At 42.7% G+C, this 21,469-nt stretch overlaps 1 protein-coding gene across 17 annotated transcripts in view; it reads left to right on the top strand.

The window, feature by feature from the left end:
* The window catches only part of RAD51B (RAD51 paralog B), a 689,205-nt gene that overhangs the window by 514,991 nt on the left and 152,745 nt on the right, over positions 1–21,469 (top strand). For 13 of the 17 annotated variants that reach the window (XM_075065388.1, XM_032774777.2, XM_032774772.2 and 10 more), the window contains one exon: positions 9,827–9,881. The exons of 3 other annotated variants lie outside the window; for them this stretch is intronic. In XM_075065388.1, coding sequence (XP_074921489.1) covers positions 9,827–9,881 — 55 coding nt within the window. Of the gene's footprint in view, positions 1–9,826; positions 9,882–11,680; positions 11,967–21,469 lie in introns of those variants that run through there. One more of the 17 variants, XM_032774766.2, reaches the window with a different exon arrangement.

The raw sequence follows: 21,469 nt of genomic DNA on the forward strand, positions 1-21,469 counted from the left end.
TTTAACTCGATATTAATGACGACGTCGTGTGAACGGGTACAGCATTAAATCGGTATATCGGCCATTAAACCGATTTAAAGTCGCAGTGTAGACCTGGCCTGACTCTCACTGTAGGCTCTGGCGTAGGGAACACAGAAACATAGCTTTTCTGGATATTTTCTAGCTCCTAGCTTTGTTCTGCTGTTTCATTGCTTCATCTGCACCCTCTGTTCCTATCCAGTTTAAGCCTCAGTATCTCTTCTCATTTAAGGCCTGATCCAAAGTCCAATGAAAGCAGTAGACTTTAGATCAAGCCCTATGAGCAAGTCTTTCCTCCAATCTGCATTGCAGATCTTTAGTGCATATACTGCACTCATTCCCATCAGTGATTGGTTCTTTCCACCATTGCTTCAACATAGTCATTACAAATCCCCTAACACTTTTCATAATGATATGGGTTGTTAGTTCCTGTGTCCTAGCTAAATTCTTGCTCACACAACTATATTCTACCTCTCTAAATTCTCCTCAGTGTCACTTGGATATGTTTTTTTCATTTTTCTGACTTAACGGTTGTTTAGTTTTGTGGTGCTCTGCTAAACAGCTGCAACATTCCACCCATGGACATGGCCACATTTCAGTGGTTGGGTGAAGTTATCTTTGTATATAGTTTGTATATCAATTAGTAAAACATTTTTTGAGTCGTAAGGATGAAGTTGTTACCAAAATGTAAGACAGTGAGAGGACCAGGTCCTCAAATGGTATTAATTGGCATAACTCCATTGAAATCAATGATGTTCCATCAGTTTTCACCACCTAAGGATCTTATGTCAGTGGGAGTTCTTTCCGTGATCTGACTGGAGAATATGTCGTTGATATGCCCAGTTTGGATCAGAGAGAATTTTGCCATTAGTATGGACATTAGGTAAGATGGAAAAATTCATCTTAAAAGGGTTCGGTTGACATTTTCAAAGCACAGTATTAGGCCTGGTCTACACCGGGGTGGGGAGGAGTCGATGTAAGATACACAACTTCAGCTATGAGAATAGTGTAGCTGAAGTCGATGTATCTTAGTTCGACTTACCTCCTGTCCTCACGGCACGGTATTGATGGCCGCGGCTCCCCCGTCGACTCCGCTTCCACCTCTCGCCTTGGTGGAGTTCCAGGGTCAACAGGAGTGCGTTCGGGGATCGATTTATTGCGTCTAGACGAGACGCGATAAATCGATCCCCGATAGATAGATCGCTACCCGCCAATCCAGCAGGTAGTGTGGACGTACCCTTAATCAAAAAGGTGCTTCCTCCCTTTTCGTATTGAACACTACTGTAGCTGCCTTATCCAACACACAGAGTGAAATCCTGGCCCCGCTGAAGTCAATGGAAATTTTATCATTGATTTCCATGGGAACAGAATGTCACCCACAATGTCTTGTTCCTTTTTTGTGTATTAGTTAAAGCAGATGAAGGGATCAGAGAATCCTCTCAATGAAATAATGAAGCAAACTTCAAATTCTTAATTCTTAATCAGCTATTTGTCCTGGAAACCTGATTCTAAGAGTTATATTTATCCAATCAAAAAAATATGCTATGAGACCTAAGTATCATAGTAAAATAATTTGAAATTTAAATAACAAATACTTGCAACTGCTCGCCAATAAGCTACAAAATTATACAAAAAAAAATTATTCAGCAGTTAACTCCTCTTCCTTGTGGGCCTGATTCTGCTCTTGATTACATAACTCCATTGACTTCCGTGGAGTTATTCCACATTTTCACTGATGTAACTCAGATCAGATTCTGGACCTCTATGATACAACGCCATTGGGACCTTGAAAAATTCTTGAGATTAACTGCAGGTCTGGATCAGGATAGTGAATAATTATGCGAATGCTGGCGTTAATAGGCTAAGTCAAGATATCAGGGTTAGAGCACACTGAGCTCGCTAGCTCTTGGGGTTGCCATTTGTTTAAATCCCTTCCAGAGGGATCTGCTCCTAGGCTCTCTACGAGTGGTAGGGAGGTGAAATTGCACTTTGCGGCAAAGATGAAGAGGGAATACAAATGGATGATGCTCACAGGGATCAAGAGAATCAAGTCTTTGCCAAGACATTTTATCTTTGGAAGTATTTTGGTCTTATATCCATTTTCCACTGAATCTACGTTTTCATTTAAACAAATAAGTTTCTATCCTTTCTATTGAAGAAATAACTCTCCCACGTAATCCAATGCTCTGTGAATTTGGTCTCATAGAAAACTCTTCCCTGGCGAGCAGAAGGAAAGATGTGAAGAAGTCACCTTCAAAACCTAATTGGATTATTTAAATTGTAACAACATTAAGCAATCTGCAATATAAGCAACAATGGCTCAGAGCTTTAGGTAGGACACACAAAATCTCAGCCAAGATTTTTACAGTGGGGTCACTCAAGTCAAAATATGTGGCCTGATTTTCCACCTGCTGAGCATCCAGCATTTCACTCCTAGAAATGTTCCTGCTTGTTAGGGGTGAGACTCATTGGCTGGGCAATGCATGGGAAGCTCACATTTCTTCTGCCCAGGCTCTATGTATTCTATGGATAAACAGAGGACTTCTGTCGCCAGAGATGTCGGGCTGGAACTTTTACTAAATTAACTTTCAAGGGGAAAGATCTTAAATAGCAAGTTGTCTTCCCTTTTGCTTTCTCCATTCAGTATTTGTGCTGTGAGCAGAACAGTTTCAGCTGGCAGACAGTGAGACATGCGTACATATTGTAGCCATTTATTTGTGACCCATATCCTATCTGCCTTGGTCACTTGGTGAAATTCACATCCTGTTTGTTTAGTTTCCTTTTGTCTTCCCTGTAGCGGTGCAGGGAGAATATTCCTACATATATCTTTTCTCTTCTACTCTGAAATTGGATCACAGTGCAAATGATTGTGCTCAATAGCTGGAAACGCTGAGGATGTCCGATTGCTGAGGTCTCTTATTTTAAACTCCACATGTCAGGAAGGGTGAATTGGATCCCACCAGCTTAGAACTGTAGGGTGCAGGATGCATCAACAGGAAAATCAAACAAAACATGAAGTGAAATTCATTTGAAAAGGGAAGGGACTGGTGTACCACCCATTAGCAGTGTTGAAACTGTTCGTACTCTCACACAATAGGCTTTTTATTTTCCTTCAGCTCTTCCCAATATGCAAAGCTATCTTGACCTGACTTTCAGAGATGCAGTCTCATTGAAGTCAGTAGGAGCTATAGCTGCTCAGCACCTTTGAAAATCAAGCCAATATAATCATAGACAGTAACAAAATCCAGAGACACTAGATTAGGATGGTTAAAATGTGGATCATGTACTTCTAGAACATGGCCAATGGCCAGTATAAAGATGTGCCTGAGGAGATCACAGGCTCCAGCATACAGGGCATAATTTTAGCTGACAGCTGCACCACATCTTTCCAGCCTTTGAGGTCCACTTCCCCACTTCTTTGTGGCCTTGTTTCATGGCTACAATCTTTCCAATTGAGTGACAAGATAGGACTCCTTTTGGAATCTATGAAAGAGGCTTTTTAATCACCCAGAAGGATTGTTTCTTGAGAAACAAGTTTCTTGCTCTCCCTCTCCCTTGGGTAGCATTCAGAGACTGATGGCCTGGGCAGTGAGGGACCAATAATTGAAACTGAGTTTCCCATACACCGTAGCAATATAGAACACTAACTGTGGAGCTACGACAAAGGCTATTTCACTTCATTATATTCTGGTGGGAAACAGTCACAAGCAGTGGCCAGGAGTAGGAACAACTCCACACTCCTCCCTGAGCTCTGTGTGCAGAATCAATTAATTAAATTCCACCACCAAGTCTGAACATGATTGGGGGAGACAGCCTGCTGGCTGGTCACAGCTCTCTGGGTTCTGCACAGGCATCACCAATTGCTGTATCTCCCAAACACACCAGAAACTCCAGCACACAAACTAAATCTGCACAAATCAAGTCCTTCCATGGCAGAAGGCTTAAATGGCTTTATCTAGATCTGGGGTTGCAACTAACAATATTGCACTAACAGATTTAAACTTCCTTTACATTCTTTTTTCAGTTTCTGCCTTGCACAGGGAGGGAGAACTGGCTGAGTGATTTAGGAGAAAGCTGTTCGCCTTTCATTAGAACCCTCCGTCTCCCACATTTCAGTGTCCATTGCTTTCTAATCTGCTTGCTAAGCAGAGGACTTCAGTCTATAGTACTGTCAGTTTGGCACCCTCTCTTTAATATGTAGGGGGGCAAGGGGATGGTGGGAAATCCTGTTTATCGCCAGCTCTTCAGAATGTACATAGCTCCTGGTAGTTCTTTAGATGCTGAGGAAGCTACCTTAACTGCTGAACTGATCCTCACAGTAATCCTGTGTCGTGTGAATTGGAGGTAGTAGTGGAGGTAACTTGATGATGTCTTGTGGCACCTTAGAGACTAACAAATTTATTTGGGCATAAGCTTTTGTGGGCTAAAACCCACTTAATCAGATGCGTGGAGTGCAAAATACAGTAAGCAGGTATAAATACACAGCACATGAAAAGATGGGAGTTGCCTTACCAAGTTGGGGGGTAAGTGCTAACGAGCCAATTCAGTGAAGGTGGAGATGGGCTATTCTCAACAGTTGCAGTGAATACGAAGAAGGGGTGAATACCAAGGGAAGAAAAATCACTTTTGTAGTGCTAATGAGGCCAATGTAATCAAGGTGGCCTATTGACAAGAAGGTATGAGTATCAGCAGGGGGAAATTAGTGTTTGTAGTGACCCATCCATTCCCAGTCTTTATTCAGGCCTAATTTGATGGTGTCCAAAAAAAATTTTTTTTCCTCCCTTGGTATTCATCCTTTCTTGTTAACTGTTGAGAATAGCCCACTTCCACCTTAATTGAACTGGCTCGTTAGCACTGACCCCCCACTTCGTAACGCAACTCCCATCTTTTCATGTGCAGTGTATTTATACCTGCCTACTGTATTTTCCACTCCATGCAACGGATGAAGTGGGTTTTAGCCCACGAAAGCTTATGTCCAAATAAATTTGTTAGTCTCTAAGGTGCCACAAGGACTCCTTGCTGTTTTTGCTGATACAGACTAAGATGGCTACCACTCTGAAACTTGATGATGCCTGTGATCAATAGAGCTTCCACTTGTTGAGGAGAGAGAGGCAGAGGTTTGCCTCTGAAGATGATTTTTTCAAAAAAGGGAGCAGGGAGAAAATGTAAGGAGAGTAGGATCCCTGTCTCCTGACTGCCTGAGGCCATGTTTATACTGTTATAGCTGTACCAGCAAACCAGCGGAGTGGAGATGGAACTTTGAACCCTGCAGCTCCACTGCTCCGGTGCTGCTCCGCGCTCCAACTCCAGCTCCAGGCTCTGCTCCAAAGCCCTGCTTTTAAATGTAGGCCGAGATCCGAATTAGAGCAGAAAATGTCAGTTTAATGGTTAGTGTTCACTCCATTCTGGACAGCTATATGTAGCAACTGCAACAGAAGGTGCTTGGGGTTGGGAGTAGTGCCTGAGGCAACTGTGGCCTAGTGGATTGAGCAGAAAACAAAGAATTAGGAGACCTGGTTTCTGTATCCACTTCTGGCAGCAATCTGCTGTGTGACCATAAGCACTTAAGTAAAAATGTTAAATCACTATGTGTCTCAGTTTACCTGTCTGTTACATAAGAGTAATATTGTTTAATCACATTTCTAAAGTGCTTTGAGATGAAAAGTGTCATATCCATTCTATATATTATTATTATTTATCTTGATCCATAAAATTGAATGAAACACTTAGCAGCAGTGTCTCACTGAAGTACATTTTGCATCATGTCACAAGGCACTCTGTTTAAAGTGGTCTGCAGTAAACCTCTGAAATAGTAAATTCTTGTGTGTAACAATTCAGCTGCAGCTTGGCAAGTGTCCAGTACAAGAATGGAATAGAATGTTGTTGCTGAATACATAGACTATGACAGATATTTAGGGTGAGAGAGGAATATTCCAGATGTTCATAAGGAATGACACGTAGAGCATCATGGGAGGGTGCAGGGTTGGGAGTCAGCTGATGGACCATTGATTAGGAGCGGGCTAGCTCTGCTTGAGTCAGACAGAACTAGTGGAGAGCCAGTCAGCGCACTCCAGGCTCTGCAGTTTTGAAGCCTCCTCTTGACCATGCATACATGGGTTGGTGGGAAGGGAGAAATCATAACTCACCAGCTCAGTCATGCAAAACTGTCGTGAAAATTTACCGGCTCAGGCACAAGATATTCTCACCTGTGTTTACTATGATGACCAGTGATAATGAAAAATTGAATACCTTACTTGCCAAAATAACTGATTGGCCAAGGCAAGTAGAATTTTTCAAGAGTGTACAAACAGGAAGGCAATGAGATAAAGGCCGTGTCACGGCCATGCACAAACCAGAGGATGAGGATTTTGCCCTCAATCCTTATGGAGGGAGAATGAGAGAAAGAGAATTACCTGAAGGTCCTTTCATCCACCAACGAGTAGATGTGATGGGAAAGGACCTAGTGCTAGTACTGACTTGAGAGAGTGAAACCTGACAGCAAAATACCTATATGTGTTATGTGTACCAAATCCGTACTTAATTGTTTGGTAGGAAACAGAAAGCTCCTGTTTCTTTTACATGCCTGGTGTCTAGATGCAGCAGCTGATCCAGTTTAGAGAGAACTAGGATATAAACTGTCTTTTATTCTGATTTGCACCTTAAACTGGCACTTTGCCTTCATGCCTGCTCCTGGAACCCTCAGGCACAAGACCTTGGCTGACTGGCCTTGTGTAACTCAACCCTTCCGTAGTAGCATGCACTTTTGGTAAAAGGATTATTTTTTTTAAATAAAGGAAGTAGAGGTAATGTTGACCCTGAAACACCAACAACTCAAAGAGCCATTCACGGTTTCCTTCAAAACAAAACCAAGTGCAAGATAATACTAACCACGGCTCTGTTCCTAAGAGAGCATCATAATAAAGCACCCACTATTATTGTTTGAACAGTGTTTGTTCTTAGTGTGAACAAAAGGAAGGAAGAAAACTGCTATCAGGCTGGAGAGGAAGGATGCTGTCTTTGTGGCCCTTGGCTACCCTCACTTTAAATGCAAGGAAGTACAGGGCACTGCAGCATAACCTTTCCACAGTAATAGATGACAAAAATTGATAGTTCAGGCCATAAACTGTGCACGCTATTAATCTTGAGAGCAGGGCTCAGATCAAAGCTCTGATTCAGGTACCTGAGTGCTAGTGGTTTATCCAAGGCCGGATTGAGGCAATATGGGGGTTTAGACCCCCATATTGCTCTGCCCTGTGGCCCCTACCTCCCAGAATGTGGCCCCATCCCACCTCCATAGCCTGCCCACTACTTGCAATGGCAGGAGCTTCCTACCCAGAGTGCCAGGACCTGTAGGAGTCTCCCAGTACTTATCCCAGCGTCAGAGGTATATCTGCTTGGATGAGTGAGCCAGGCGCACTGCACTCTTCTCCTCCTAGCACACAATAGAGTCCTCTGCTGGAGTGCAGTGGCAGGCCTCCCAGAGCAGTGAGCCTTGGAGTTAACACATCATCAGGATGACTGGGCAGTTCGCTGGTCTCATAGCTGTTGTTTCAGACTCTCTGCAGACTCAGAAAGTAGTTGCACCATCAATTACACTAAGTCAGGGGTCTCAAAATCAAATGACCAGGAGGGCCACATGAGGACTAATACATTGGCCTGAGGGCCGCATTACTGACATCTCCCCCCCCCCGCCGCCCTGAGCCCTGCCCTCACTCCACTCTTTCCACCCCTTCCCTGCCCCCATTCCAACCCCTTCCCCAAAATCTCCACCCCAATTCTGCCCCTCGCTGCCCCCAGAGGGGGCAGGAGGGGTGTGGGGTGTGGCAGGGGCTCAGGGAAGGGTGTTGGGGTGTGGGGTGCAGGAGGGATGAGGGGTGCAGCAGGGGGTCAGGGTGCAGCAGAAGGCTTAAGGCAGGGAGTTGGGGTGTGGGGTGCAGGAGGGGTGAGGAGTGTGGCAGGGGGCCAGGGCAGGGATGAGGGTTGTGGCAGGGGGCTCAGGGCACTGGGTTGGGATGTGGGGTGCAGCCGTGCAGGAGGGGTGCGTCAGGGCAGGGGGTCAGGGTGCAGGGTATGGCAGGGGGTTGGGGTCTGGCAGGGGGCTCAGGGAAGTGGGTTGGGGTGCAGGAGGGGTGTGACAGGGGGTCGGGGTGCAGCAAGAGGCCCAGGGCAGGGGGTTCAACTGCAGGAGAGGTTCGGGGAGCGGGCTCTGGCCCAGCTCCCACCGGGGACAGGGCAGGCTCCCTGCCTGCCCTGCCCCTACGTCACTCCGGGAAGCGTCTGGAACGTGGGGGAGGAGAGGCGCAGAGGTGTGTGTTGCTGTTGCTTCAAGCACCACCCCCAGCATCTCCCATTGGCCGAGAACGGAGAACTGCGGCCAATGGGAGCTGCTGGGGGCGGTGCCTGAAGCAACATCAACACACACCCCTGCGCCTCTCTTCCCCCAGGTTCTTTCCGCTTCCCGGAGCGGTGCAGGGGGAGGGCAGGCAGGCAGGGAGGGTGAGGGGACCGTGAGGAGCTCGTGGGCTGCAGAAAATAACCTTGTGGGCCGCGTGTTTAAGACCCCTACACTAAGTCATGATTTCAAGGTTTTCTTTGCAGCCACGAAGGGAAGATACTTACTTTTTTATTAAATGAAAGCAGAGATTCTGGTATCATCACATGACTCCAGGAGCTGGGGCATTGCCCTATGGTGCATATGCCCTAATCTGGTCTTGGGTTTATCTAGTCCAGTTACCCTCTCTTTGATAGTGGCCAGACGTTTAGAGAATGGTGCAGAAGCCTTGTTATTCCCCAAAGTATGCAATCCTGTGTCACAGGGTATTTGAACAGGCTGTATCCTCATGCTGCTTTCAGTACAACACACACTAGCTTAATTCGTGAACATAAAATGCTTTGAGGCCCTTGGATGTGAAATGCTGGAGACACTGGAAATGTAATTCTTTATTTTATTTGTCTTGATAGCCAGGTGCACTGACCCATGGATTAACTTCCTTGCATTTTTCACCTGCCAGGTATATGGGCTATAAAATTGCACTGTTTTATGTCTGTGATACATCGGTACCGAGGGTCAAAAGCTCAGTGTGCTCACAGCTCAATCCCACTGGGTAGCTGGGCTCAGGAATGCATATGCTTGAGCCTCCAAATCACATAAATGGGTTTGGGGAGTTTGCTTGCTAAATTTTATAACTCAATGGTTTGCTTGTTACATCAGGATTCTGTAGATGTTTCAGTAGTCAGGTGAATAGCAAACACGTGTCAAAAACACACAAACTGAAGAGCATATCAGCATCCTTCACCTAATGTGGGTATTTAAGTGCAAACAAACAGATAGATTTAATCAATTAAAAAAAAAAGGTAGTATGCTACCATCGAAGTGGAAGGCATTAGCACGAGAGGATGGGGAGAATCCTATGAAACAATTAAGAGAGTCAATCTTATGATTTCCACTTGATGAATATTTTAAAAACGGGTCAGGATATCCTCATAGTATACAAAACTGATCAAACCATAAGGATTGCAGCAGAGCTCAAATTATATGTCTACGTTATACTGCTAATGTGTACTCTAATGTGTATATGATTGATCTGCCTGAAGACCATGTTTAAGACTATTGGAAAACTTAAACAAATGTACCATGTTATAGTCTGGGCATTGTGGTTCTAAAATAAAGCCACAAAGTTCAACACAGAACATGGAAAGAAAACTCTTACTGCCGTGGAAAATAAAATTAAAGAATAAATTAAACTGAGACCACCCACCTAAGGAGTTAGCTTTCTGGAAACAAATGATTCTTTTCTTCAAATGTTAGATTTGAGAGTGCAAGTAGGACATGGAAAACCCAGATGGAGAAGTGGAGATAGAAGGTCAGTCCCGACTCATCTTTTTTACATTACTGGAACTTAAAATGTGATTGTTTTCTGAAAAGTATCTGAAAAATGACATTGTGCTCAATCTACAAATGTGCTCAATTTACAAGTGATTTTTTTTTAGTTGGCAACCCTGCACACACTCTTGGTCTCTGAGAGTGAAGGTGGGTTCTTTCCTTCTTCTATACCATCACCAATAATAAAGTTTCTGCAGGCCAAATTATGCCCACAGTATCAGCTATGCACTCCCATTGTCTTTAACTTATGCCCTCCTTTTGCCTTTGCTTTAAATGCACACTTTCCTGGTTTGTTTTATGGCTGGGACTTAGTAAACAGTTCTGTTGAAGATGCACAATAGAGATCAAATCCAGTTTTGAGATCTCTTAGCTGTGTTGGCTCTGTAGAGCAAACAGGAGTAATTAGTAGTACAAACTGATCATTACCAAAGTCAGTAGATAAAACTCTGACTACATTCAGGGAGCAGATTTGTTGAGGAAAGAGGTGCCATTTTGGCATTATTACTTCTCAGAGTAGAACTGCTCTTCAGTGTTATATACTTAGTAGTATTTTTAGGCACTGTTGAAATGCTTTCCTCCCACTCCCTGTCCCTGTCAGCAGAGAGGGCAGGAGAAGCCTCCTTTGGGACAAGGCCTCAATGCATTTCTCTGAAGGAGGTTCAGGGGGAACAACAACGCTGTGACTTTCTTTCCAGAGACCAGGTTTATCACTTTTCTACTGAATTACACTTATCACAGACAGACATTCCTGTGCAGCTATATAACATACCAGCTGACCAGAGATTGGAAAGTCCAATTTCAAAGCAGTGGCAAGCGGGAGATTATTTGGTTCCTTTCATTTCTTTGGTGGAATACCATTGAAAGGCTTCTGGGGAGAGTCTTGCAGAGGGATTTAAATGAAGAGAGAAGGTAGTTGTATGGAACAGAAGAAGAGGAAGACTGATCCAATCACCATTTTAAATACAAATTAATAGGTATTTCTGGCCAAAAGCACACACAGTGCTCTCAGATACAGACTTTACTCGGTCTGCAGGGTGTCACTGTGATCTACCCTTTACATGTAGATGCAGACACAATGGAGGAATTCTCAAGGGCCTCTCCTGTATGTGCTGGAACCAGCACAAATTTGGTTTTTATCCTCACATAAAACATGAATACAGCACAAAGCTACTTTAATTGGGGTTCTTATAAAGGAACCAGGCCTGTTCACAGAATATCCTGCTCTGGGGCACCCTGCTAAAACCTGCCTGAAGATACAGAGAAGCCTTTTTTAAATGAATCCGAGAACAAAGAATAAACTGGTTGCCAGGAGGAAACCTTTCAAGGTGCACTGTAAAGTGGTGATGACAGCAAACTGATCTAATGAAAAAGCCAATCTAAGAAATGATATTTTCCTTCAAACCATATAATGATTCCTGAAGGAACAGTGGTTTTTGTATCCACAGGCTAGTTATATGGACATTGCTACAGGAGAAATTTGGTTACAACACATTCACAGGTTTCTGCTGTGGAATGTTGGGGATATACAAATGGAATCAGTAGAATCCTCCATAAAGAGAGGACAGAGGAGATTTACTACATTTAATTTACGTTCTCCCTCCAACAAAAATCACATTCAGGACGGCCACAGAAAATCCTTATCTCAATTTATTATTAGATGTTGAGATATGCATTTATTACAAGCAAGTAGAAACAGATCACTCTAGCAAACATATCTGAACTTAGATTTGCCCTCATGTTATCCAAAAAAACACACAAAAATATAGCTTTGTTTTATAGCCAGGCACTTAGAATCCAACACAGCTGTAGTGGAGGCAGCAGAATAAACTCTCAAGGCAGACTGACAACAGTTCCACTGCTGAGGTGCCCCTTGTTACAGACAAGACAACAGATGAAGAAATCTTGAGAATGACCCAGAACAACAACATTAGTGAATGAAATACAAGCAGGAAATGGGACAAGATTCCTTTTGTCATAGACTTCCATCCAGCTGTCCACCCTTCCCATAGCCACCCACACACAAAAATATTCCCTAGCAGTCAAACTCAGGAAAAGCTACACAAATAAAACATACAGTGATCTCCTACTTCTTTCTGGTTACATATACCTTGCTAGAACAGAGTGAAAATTTACTGCTATATATCCATGCTAGTTAGCACTCTGAAAGACATTCATTGAAAAATTGTGTATGACAGAGTTGAAATAACTTGCCAGGATCACATAACTTCTACATATAAATCTACTAATGTATTTATTATTCATTACCAGTACCTTAATTATATTATGCAGATATCTGTTGCAGCTCCGTTGTTAAGGTAGAGATGAGGTTTGCACTTAAAGGAGGTACCCAACGTCTTTGTTGTGTGGGAAAATACAGCATATTCTCTCCAAAATCACAGCATTTCCTCTAAGTACAGAATGATTTTCCTAGAATTCACTAGTGAATCTGTTAATTAGTTTGAGTTATAATTAATTTTTAAATGGATGCTTTAAAAAAATTAGCACCCAATGTCAGATTTTTTAAATAATTTTAATAACAGACTCTTTGTATCTCGTCTGTATAATTAAAATTCACTGAAATCTTTATGCATAGGCTAAATTTGACATTTTTAATGGATGAAAAGTCATTTTTGCCAGTTTTCTTGGTGAAAGTTTTTCCTACAGCAGAAACTGAAGAATAATGTTCTATTACAAAGAATTCCATAGGGAACTGTCCTCTTTCAGAATGGATGCCATCCTTTTGTTCTCACTGGGATTGAGATCACAGGTTGCTCTTAGCAAACATGACCGCCACCACTATGCACTTGTTCTTCACAGTGTTATTCTCAAGTCTCCTGGCAACTTGGCTTCACTCAGGTTGTGGAGGTAGTGGCCACTTGGAAAGAGGGCAGTTCTTCATTAGTTTCTCTGAAGGAGCACCTTTAGTGCAACAGCCTACTGACAGATAAACTTTACATTATGAAAAATAATGGCAAAATTACCATCAATCCTAAATATTTATTTTTTTAAAAAATGCATTGCTCTCACTCTGTTCAACAAGGAGGGCAGGTGAATGAGGGAAACCAGCAGTGCATATGCACGTAGAGGAATGAGGGGGGGAAATGGGGATGTGTAAGTTCAAGGGAATGGAGGTGGAATTTGTGGGGTGTGTGTGCAGGGGAGTACAGGAGGTAATGAAGGAATAAGGCATTTAGGAGTGGGTCTGAGGAGAGGAATGTGAAAGACATGAGGGAAGGGTAAACTGACAATGACATTGGCTGTTTTGTGCTGCTTTATGATGCAAAGCAGCGGTATGCCTTGCTTAACCGGCCATTATGCTATGGTTGCTTAGAATGGCATAAAGCAGCAGAGCATACTGGTGAATTTGGTCTTAAAAATTATAAATTTTAAGAAGATAATTTGAGGTTTATTCTACCCACATTCAGATCATTAGAAATGTCACCTGATAGCATTCTTTTAGTGGTTAGGTATGATATTGTTAAATAAAAAAATACAAGGACATTTCTAGACAAAAACTGTGTTGAGAGTGTTAAGTTTCAGAGTATGTATGAGTAATTTAGGGTAAAATTCATTATAGGATGTTGTAATTATCCCAGAAACAAGCAAGATTAAACCAAGGCAATTCAGAGTTATGGTTAAACTTAAAAGAAATCCAGACATGTTAGATATAGAAATGTACAGTTAGAGCACCCAAGTAACCTTAACTCTGCCTTGTAGTGACACCATGAGAAAAAGGAAAAAAGGAATATGTCTTTAAAAAATCAATTGAATCTAATTTGGGGCCATAAATACTAAAATACTTTGATCATAATTACATAATGAGTATGTGGTGGTGATGTGTATCAGGATCTACATAAAATATTAGCATATGTCTGTATTAGTGAGGAACAATGGTAGAAGTGACTGTCATTCTTTTCTATTGTCACCTGACAGTTGTCCCAAAGCCTCTGTGCACCTTATGTCAACTAGCACATTACCAAAATAAGAGAATCTCTTGTATACGTCTTTCAGTGTGCTAGTTTGCTTTCTCTATTCGATACTCATTAGAGCTGCTTTGTATTGGCTTCCTTGGACAGAAGGAGAGGAAAGGTTATATATAATGGCTAGCAGCATTTCATTAGATGCATTATGGGATTTGGCTTTTTGGTTTTGGTTGTGTTTTGCTTCTTCTGTACTATCTGGTACTGACCTTTGTGGTTTACAATCTAATTCTCTCCAAGGTATGCAGTAATTGTGAAGCAGTCAACACTCTCTCTCTCTCTCTCTCACACACACACACATTTTGTTCAATCTATTAACTTTATGTTTTTTACTTATCCAGTAAAGCACAGAAGAATACAGATCATATAAAACAATAAAGCATCATAAACACTATGTTCCTCACTAGGTCAGGCCAGGTCCTCTGCCCACTTGCCTACCCTTCCTCTTTTGCCTGTCTCATCTTAATCTGGTGCCAAATTCCCTCCAAGAATCCCTTTATAGACACCTGTTCTGTTGGGTCACCTGTTTCTTCTATTCTGTCCCTTGGTAATTTTCACTTACTTCCAAACCCCCCTCCCTTCTGGCAAGAGGAGGAAATGTCTTCTTCCAAGTAGAACAAACCCATTGTTCCAACGTGTTTTACTTTGAATAGAGGATAGTTAAGTGCTGATTATCACCATTGTCTCAGACCTTCCAGAGACATGACTCAACCCTACTAGCTCATGGGTGATCCATATCCATATAGGCTTTCCCCGATACAGTAATTTCATGATAAAATTTCATTAAAACATCCAGGATACAGAAGTGGTACAGATAGAACCCCCAATTTGTCAGAGTGTGGATTACATCTAGGTAGCTTGGTCTCCCTCTTCAAAGGGCCTGTTCAGCCCTGGGCCTGTCTGCTGAGGTTACCTGCAAGGAGGACAGCTCCAGTAATAATGGCAGCTTTTTTATATTGACACCTATCCACTAGGAGGTAGTCTAATACTACAAACTCACTTCACCTTGGTCACCAAATAGACATCAGAAGATAAAAGCTTTCAGTCACTACCAACCTAGTCTGAATTTAACCAGCAACCAGAAGATGAAAAACTCTCAAACCAGTGTTTGGGTCATCCAGTTCCCCATCTTTGGAATCTTTTTAACATCTGTCATTTTGATTGTTATTGTCAGTCATTACTACAGCTCCCATCACCAGAACATTTGGGCATAGTATCACTAGAATATTTGGTTGTTTGTACGTGTTCTTCTCCCTCCACAACTCCCATTCCTCAGCTGTGCTTGGATAATGGGCTTGTTCAGCAAGTTGGCTAATGAAGAACAGATTTCTTACTCGTTCGGGTATCTTTTTCATTTTCCTCTATTTATATAATACACAATTTTTAATCTTTTTAAAACCAATGGGGAGAGAGAAATCTTGAGTTCATCTAGATTAAAATCAGCTGCAGCCTATTAATGGACTGAGCCCAAGATTGAGACTTTAGGAAACAAAAACACAGGACTAAATTAGACTGAACTGGCCTCTGTCTCCTGGTGGGGGATGTGGGAGGGAGGGAGAGGATCTCCATGTGGTTTTAATTAATATTGATTCTTTTCCTGAAACTAATTTACCCAACACAAAGCATGTGGAGTGCTGTACAAGCCAGCTTTTAGAGGCTTGGATCTCACCGATCAACAACTGGATTCCTATTCTGGAGGTCTGAGTGAGTTTGGTGTGTATAATTAACAGGTTTAAAGTGATTGTTTTGGAATAGAGAATTTCAATTGCATGCTAAAGTTTTTTCATCATCTGCCAGACAGCATCCCAAGGACTTTTGCATAAATGTGTCAAACTCCTCTACTCTCACTCTGAAAGGGTTCAGGGAAGAGAAAACCAGGGAGTGACCAGGGTTTGCAATGTGATTGTTGATATTTACATATGCGGACCGGTCAGGTAATGGCCCAGTGATAACATGCCAAACTGCTTCATCTTCTCTAATATGTTTAGAAACATCTTGCAGGGTGAGAGGGAGGAATTGGGACTGTGTGCAGCAGGCCTCAGTATGGAGGAGAGTTGTGGTAAGCATGAAAGGAATTGGGTGGAGCCCAGGCCCTGGAAGGCAGGGTCAGTTTGGGGCAGTCCCCAGGTCGGAGCAAGCTTAAGAAGGATCAGGACAATATCTGGGAGGGCAGGCTGGGATGGTGCCAGATTCCAGTGGGAGGAGCTGGTTCTCAGTGCCATAGGCTAATAGTTTATTACTGCAGATGCTAAGACATATACTATTACTAGCTCTGGTTTACTTTTGTTTTTAAAAGCCTCCAAATTCAGCATTAACTATGAAAAACTCCTTCTTGAATGTGCCCCAGCTATGATCAGTAGTAGAGGAAGTATGGTCTTCTGGTTAAATGCTAAGAACATCTGGCTTCAGTTCCTATCTCTGTTACAGATTTTGTGTGTGACCCTAGACAAGTCACTTCACTTTGCTGTGCCCCATTTTTCATATCTATGAAATGTGGATAATACCTTCCTGGCTCACAGAGGTATTCTGAGGATATTCAGTTGTGTATGTGAGTTGCTTAGGTTCTACAATGATCAGAGCCATGTAAGTACGTACATAGATAAGCCAGGTGTTGCTGAAGCTTCAAGAGAACCTGGAGGGTGATCTGGCCATAGCATAAAGGATTGGATTTGCAACTGACATGTCTTTTGTGGTTTAAGCCCCAATTCAGCAAAGCATTAAAATATGTGCATAAATCCCATTTGCTTCAAAGGACTTGAGTGACTTCCCGCACAGGCTAAAAGAGGAGAGGAAGTTACCAGTCCTTTCGGAGGCTGGATAGAACAGGACTGACTCCTTCAAGGAATCTTAAACTAGTCCCTTTTCTCCATGGCCCCAGTCCATATCTTTTTCCAGCATACAACACACAAGCAGCATTCCACAAGCCCCTTGAAAGCTTACCATACCTGATGGTGCATAACATTTGAGGATTAGGCAGTCTCTGATGAGTAAACATAATTTACTGTGACTGTACAATAGTGAAAGTGAAAGATAGGTGTGTTGGGAACAGGGGTGAAGGATCTGAAGTGCTTTCAGCAACTTCCACCTTTTCCACCTGGTTTTTGCCAAAATTTAAAGCAGTAATTTTGTTAATCTGCCTGATTTCAGGTATGACTGAAATAAAATATGCCCAGGAGTATTGATGTGAACATTCCACATATTTCTCTAGGCTTTCCCCTGAAACAGATAGAAACAGCTTCTCTCCCTGTCTCCTAGCCTTTTTTTGTTTTATACTAATGCTCCATAAAGCTATTACTTGTCCAAAACTGAGACACATCCTATTATTTTCCTTTTAAGGTATATTAAATACAGATGGGTTTGATGGAGGAAGTTGGGGCTTAGCTGATGACCAGTAGGACGTCATTAGCCAGGGCCAAGATAGGCTGTGGGTAAAAGATGAAGCTGAGATCCTACTCACCTGCTTAATATGTTTCAGAGATTTATTTTAAGCCTCCAAATTGACTATCAGGATTTCAAGATAGTAAATCCATTCTGAATGGCTTCCTTTCAGGAAGCACCACGTAAGAAATAGTCTTGAGAACCCTGTTCCTGGGATTCTTTAAACAAACCAGGATAGTGATTTTCTTTAATATCTTTTATTGCCTCTAGTATCCCAGCATGATTTATGTGGAAGTCATTCTGTCTTTAGCAATGACTTATAGAAAGACTTGCCTATCTAAATTAGCTTTGAATGTTGGCTAGAATATTGTATTCATCCTCAACTCTTCGTAAATTGCCCTGGGGTCTTTAAGTTCCACCCAGACCACCAATTTGAGAAAAGCAGAGAGGACTGTCTGTATAGTATCAGCTGTGATGGATGGCACCCCTAGCAGTACAGCACTGCATAATACAGTAGTGACTTGCGTTGTCAGCATTAGACACCCATAAGCAAAGGGGATCTCCTGTTTTCTCTTTGACAATACAGCAACAATGCTGCAACCTCCATAGTATTGCAATGCAACATCAGAAATGAGTGAGGGTCATAATCTTAGTGTGGTCTGGAAGCCAACCGAGCCTTATTAGCACCAAAATAACCCAAATGAATGTGCTACATATCAGGAATGAGAACTGAAGGTGTGGTGTGAACATTAGTATCATGAAGGCAGCTCCAGAAAACCTGCTCATCATTGCCCCACCGGTACTCATGACGCAATCAGCAGCTTATTGGAAAGAATCATAGATGACATCAGAGATTGGGAACAAGAATGAGATAAAAGCACAGATGTGACCTTTGAGAAATTGCCAGATCCAACGGCAAAGAAATGAAGCAAGAAGCAGAATTATGGAGGAAGATATTTGGCTGAAGTAGAGAGACTTGAGTTTTGAGAGCAGTTCTGCTGTGTCTGTGGAGAGAGGAGCTGTAGGTATTGCATGCCTGCACTTTGAACAGCAAGAGAACCAATCTACATAGTAGTAGGGGCTTGATCCAAAGCCCAGCAAAGTCCATGAAAAGACTCCCATTGATTCAGTGGGTTTTAGAGCAAACCTTAGGAGAGCAGAACTTTAAAAAAGCTTTAAGTTTGGAAGAAAGGGATGGAAAGAAAGCATGGAAGGAAAATAAAAGCCAAACTAATAGGGAAAATATTACGGAAAGCTGCCACAAGGGGATCAAATTGGGATGTAGAAGCCAGCTTGGAGGGACTTGTTTCAGGCCATCTATAAACTCTGGCAGACATCACTGGATTGGTTGCACTTAGTTCACAGTGTCATTGCAACCACCATGTAAAAGTACCATCTCACCATGCTGCCATGAGCCAGCCCACCTTGACCCCTGGCTGTAGTATAAAGGAGGGAATGCTGTCACATCTTGATGCTAGAGATTCCCAGGGCTGAGATGGAACAGATGGCGTGTGATTATGTGTCAGTGCTGGTGTCTCCTGTGGGCTTCCATGGAGACTGAACTCCTCTTACCCCAGAGGTCAGTGCTGAGGCTGGACCTGATGCGATGGAAGCTTGCACAGCTGTTGTCCATACTGTACCTATTCTGAGGATAAATAATGGATTTCACTATCCAAAATTCACAATCTGCCATTTTTCACTAATACAAAATTATCTTTAAAAAGAAAATTAGAGCAAAAGGGAGAGAGAAATTTATACCCTCGTGTACTCAATCTCTTAGACAGGCATACGTGAACATGTGCACATACCACCCCTCCAGTTAAATGCTCTCATGCGAGTGAGTGCCACTTTTCTGGTTTGGTGACTATTAACAAAGCAGGAAACGGGGACATTTGTGAGGATTTATTTTAAGAATCTGAAGTGTAATATTTTTTCTTAGGCAGAAATATCCATTGCGAACGGATGGACGTTCTCCTGGGGATGCTCCGAATGAGCTGCACATCAGGTCACCAATGGTTCTTGTTTGCCTTGTTGCAGCCTAGAGTTAAGTGTAATTCAGAACAAACTGGTGTTCTATCAACATGAACTCTTTGCACATTGCTTCACTGACTGTAACAGACAGTTCAGGCTGGCTGCTTCCAAATATATTCCTGTTTGTGTGTTTAAAATTATCTCTGTTTCAGTAGTATATTAATATTTTAACCTTAGATACAAACTCTTCCAAGGGCTTCTGCCATGTAGTATACTTGTGTGTTCTGGGGAGAGGAATACCTTTAGTTTGCCATGGGGAGAAGCTGATGTGTGATGCATATGTAAACACCCACAGTATTATACTAACTTTATTAACAGCAAACAGGAAGAACAGTACACAAGAGGATTCCATAATTTGCTGTATCTACAGAATTCCATTGGGAGAGGAGCTCCATCACCCACTCCAGTATCTTGTACATTACATTTTTGTAAGTCTTTCTTAAAAGAAACCTGCTTGAGATGGCTTCACAATTTACAGGGCTATAAGCAGTGAAGCTACTGCAAGGCACCCAGAGCCTGAAGGCTTCTTGGGTGCTGGATGTGGGGAGCAGACCATGAATTGTCCCGCTCCTCTAGTACCCCACTGTTCGATGGGCATAGAGGATTGCACAATGAGATTTTTTTTCCCCCTGTCTCTGATCCTGCTGCTGGACAAGGGGTGAGATGGAGCCTGAGGAAGAAGAATTCAGCAACGTGGTGGCTAACGTGAACAAATGATCCCTTTCTTCTGTTGTTTAATTGAATTTGCAAGGAAACTGAGTTGGCAGACCAGGCTTCATTTTCACCTGGTTGATTGTATCTGTCAGTCACTGCTTCCAAGATTTATGTGTAGGCCGGTGCTTATTTCATGAGTCTTTTTGTTCTCCTAGTTGCCAAACACTAGAGATTTCCTAGCCTGGGCTGAAGTCAATTAGTCCTTCTGTCTTGTATCTTATAACGCTTTCCAAGAGGAGACAGCTGTAAACACTCAGCTTTTTGGGAGTTTGGTTGGTTGGTTTACTTAGTTGCTGTGAGTTTTAGTATCAGTCTTAGTGTGCTGTAGAAACAAATATGGACTAGGCAATAAGAGCAGAAGTTGCTGAACCATTTGCCCTTTCCATAGTAATCTGAGTCATAGCATGAGTTTAAGGCCAGAAGGCATTATCAGGTCATCTAGTCTGACCTACTGTATATCAGAGGCCACCAACACCACCCAGCACCCACACACTAAACCCAACAACCAAAATTAGACCAAAGTTATACTGCCTTCAGAAGACTAAACTATGATGTGCTACAGTCAGTCATCAGTTTTATGAACACGTTTAGCACTACAGTCTGGTTCTGTGGGTCCCATATAGTGATGAATGGTTGGAAGGTCTGAAGGTTCGGTTCGCTCAATCACCCAAAAGCCTGGGTGCCTGTCACATCTTATCTGAACCTTTCAAATCTGCGAAGTTGTTATTACCAAAGCAAATATGGCCCTACCTCAAAGGGGTTGAAATCACACAAACAAGCTTTCTTGTGAGATTTCTGTTTCCAGTTCGTCTGGAATTACGCCGAGAGCAACTTGTGTCATGTTATTTGCCATTTCCCAATCTGGATCCCTGCAAGAAACAAACTTTCTGAAGTCCAGAGGCAGCACACACATGAAAAATAGTAAGAAAAACAATAATTTGAACATTTTCACACATGCACAAAGGTTCAGAGTTCAGGTTTTTGGACAAGTTTAAACAGAGTTTGGGGTGGCTATGTTAACCAAACCCACTTATCTGTTCCTAATTACCTACCAGGGAGCTATTCACACAGCCATATTCCCAACATACAAAGTACCAGACACATACCGTACACAGCTGCCACACACGTGGCTACATGTGCCAACCATCAGATACACCAAAATACTCAGGAATGTGCTTTTCCAGGCTTCTGAATAATGCACCACTAGTGCTGTCTGTCCCTCCCCACTCCCAAATGTAGAGAAAAGGCCAGGCCAAGCAGCAGGGTAGTTTGACATGAGAGGCAATGTCGGGGGGAGCATGTGGGGTCATGTGCCCCGCCAGATTTCTGCCAGGGTTTGCCAGTTCCACTCGGTCACGTGGTGCAGCCAGGACCCCTCTCTGCGCAGCAGTTGCCAGAGGCCACAAGCTGCACCCCGCCTGAAGAGGTAGAAGCAACAGCTGGGAGCTGCAGGGAGGGGCCACTG

This window comes from Chelonoidis abingdonii, chromosome 4, assembly GCF_003597395.2.
Source record: "Chelonoidis abingdonii isolate Lonesome George chromosome 4, CheloAbing_2.0, whole genome shotgun sequence".
In the NCBI taxonomy this organism is placed as follows: Eukaryota; Metazoa; Chordata; order Testudines; family Testudinidae; genus Chelonoidis; species Chelonoidis abingdonii.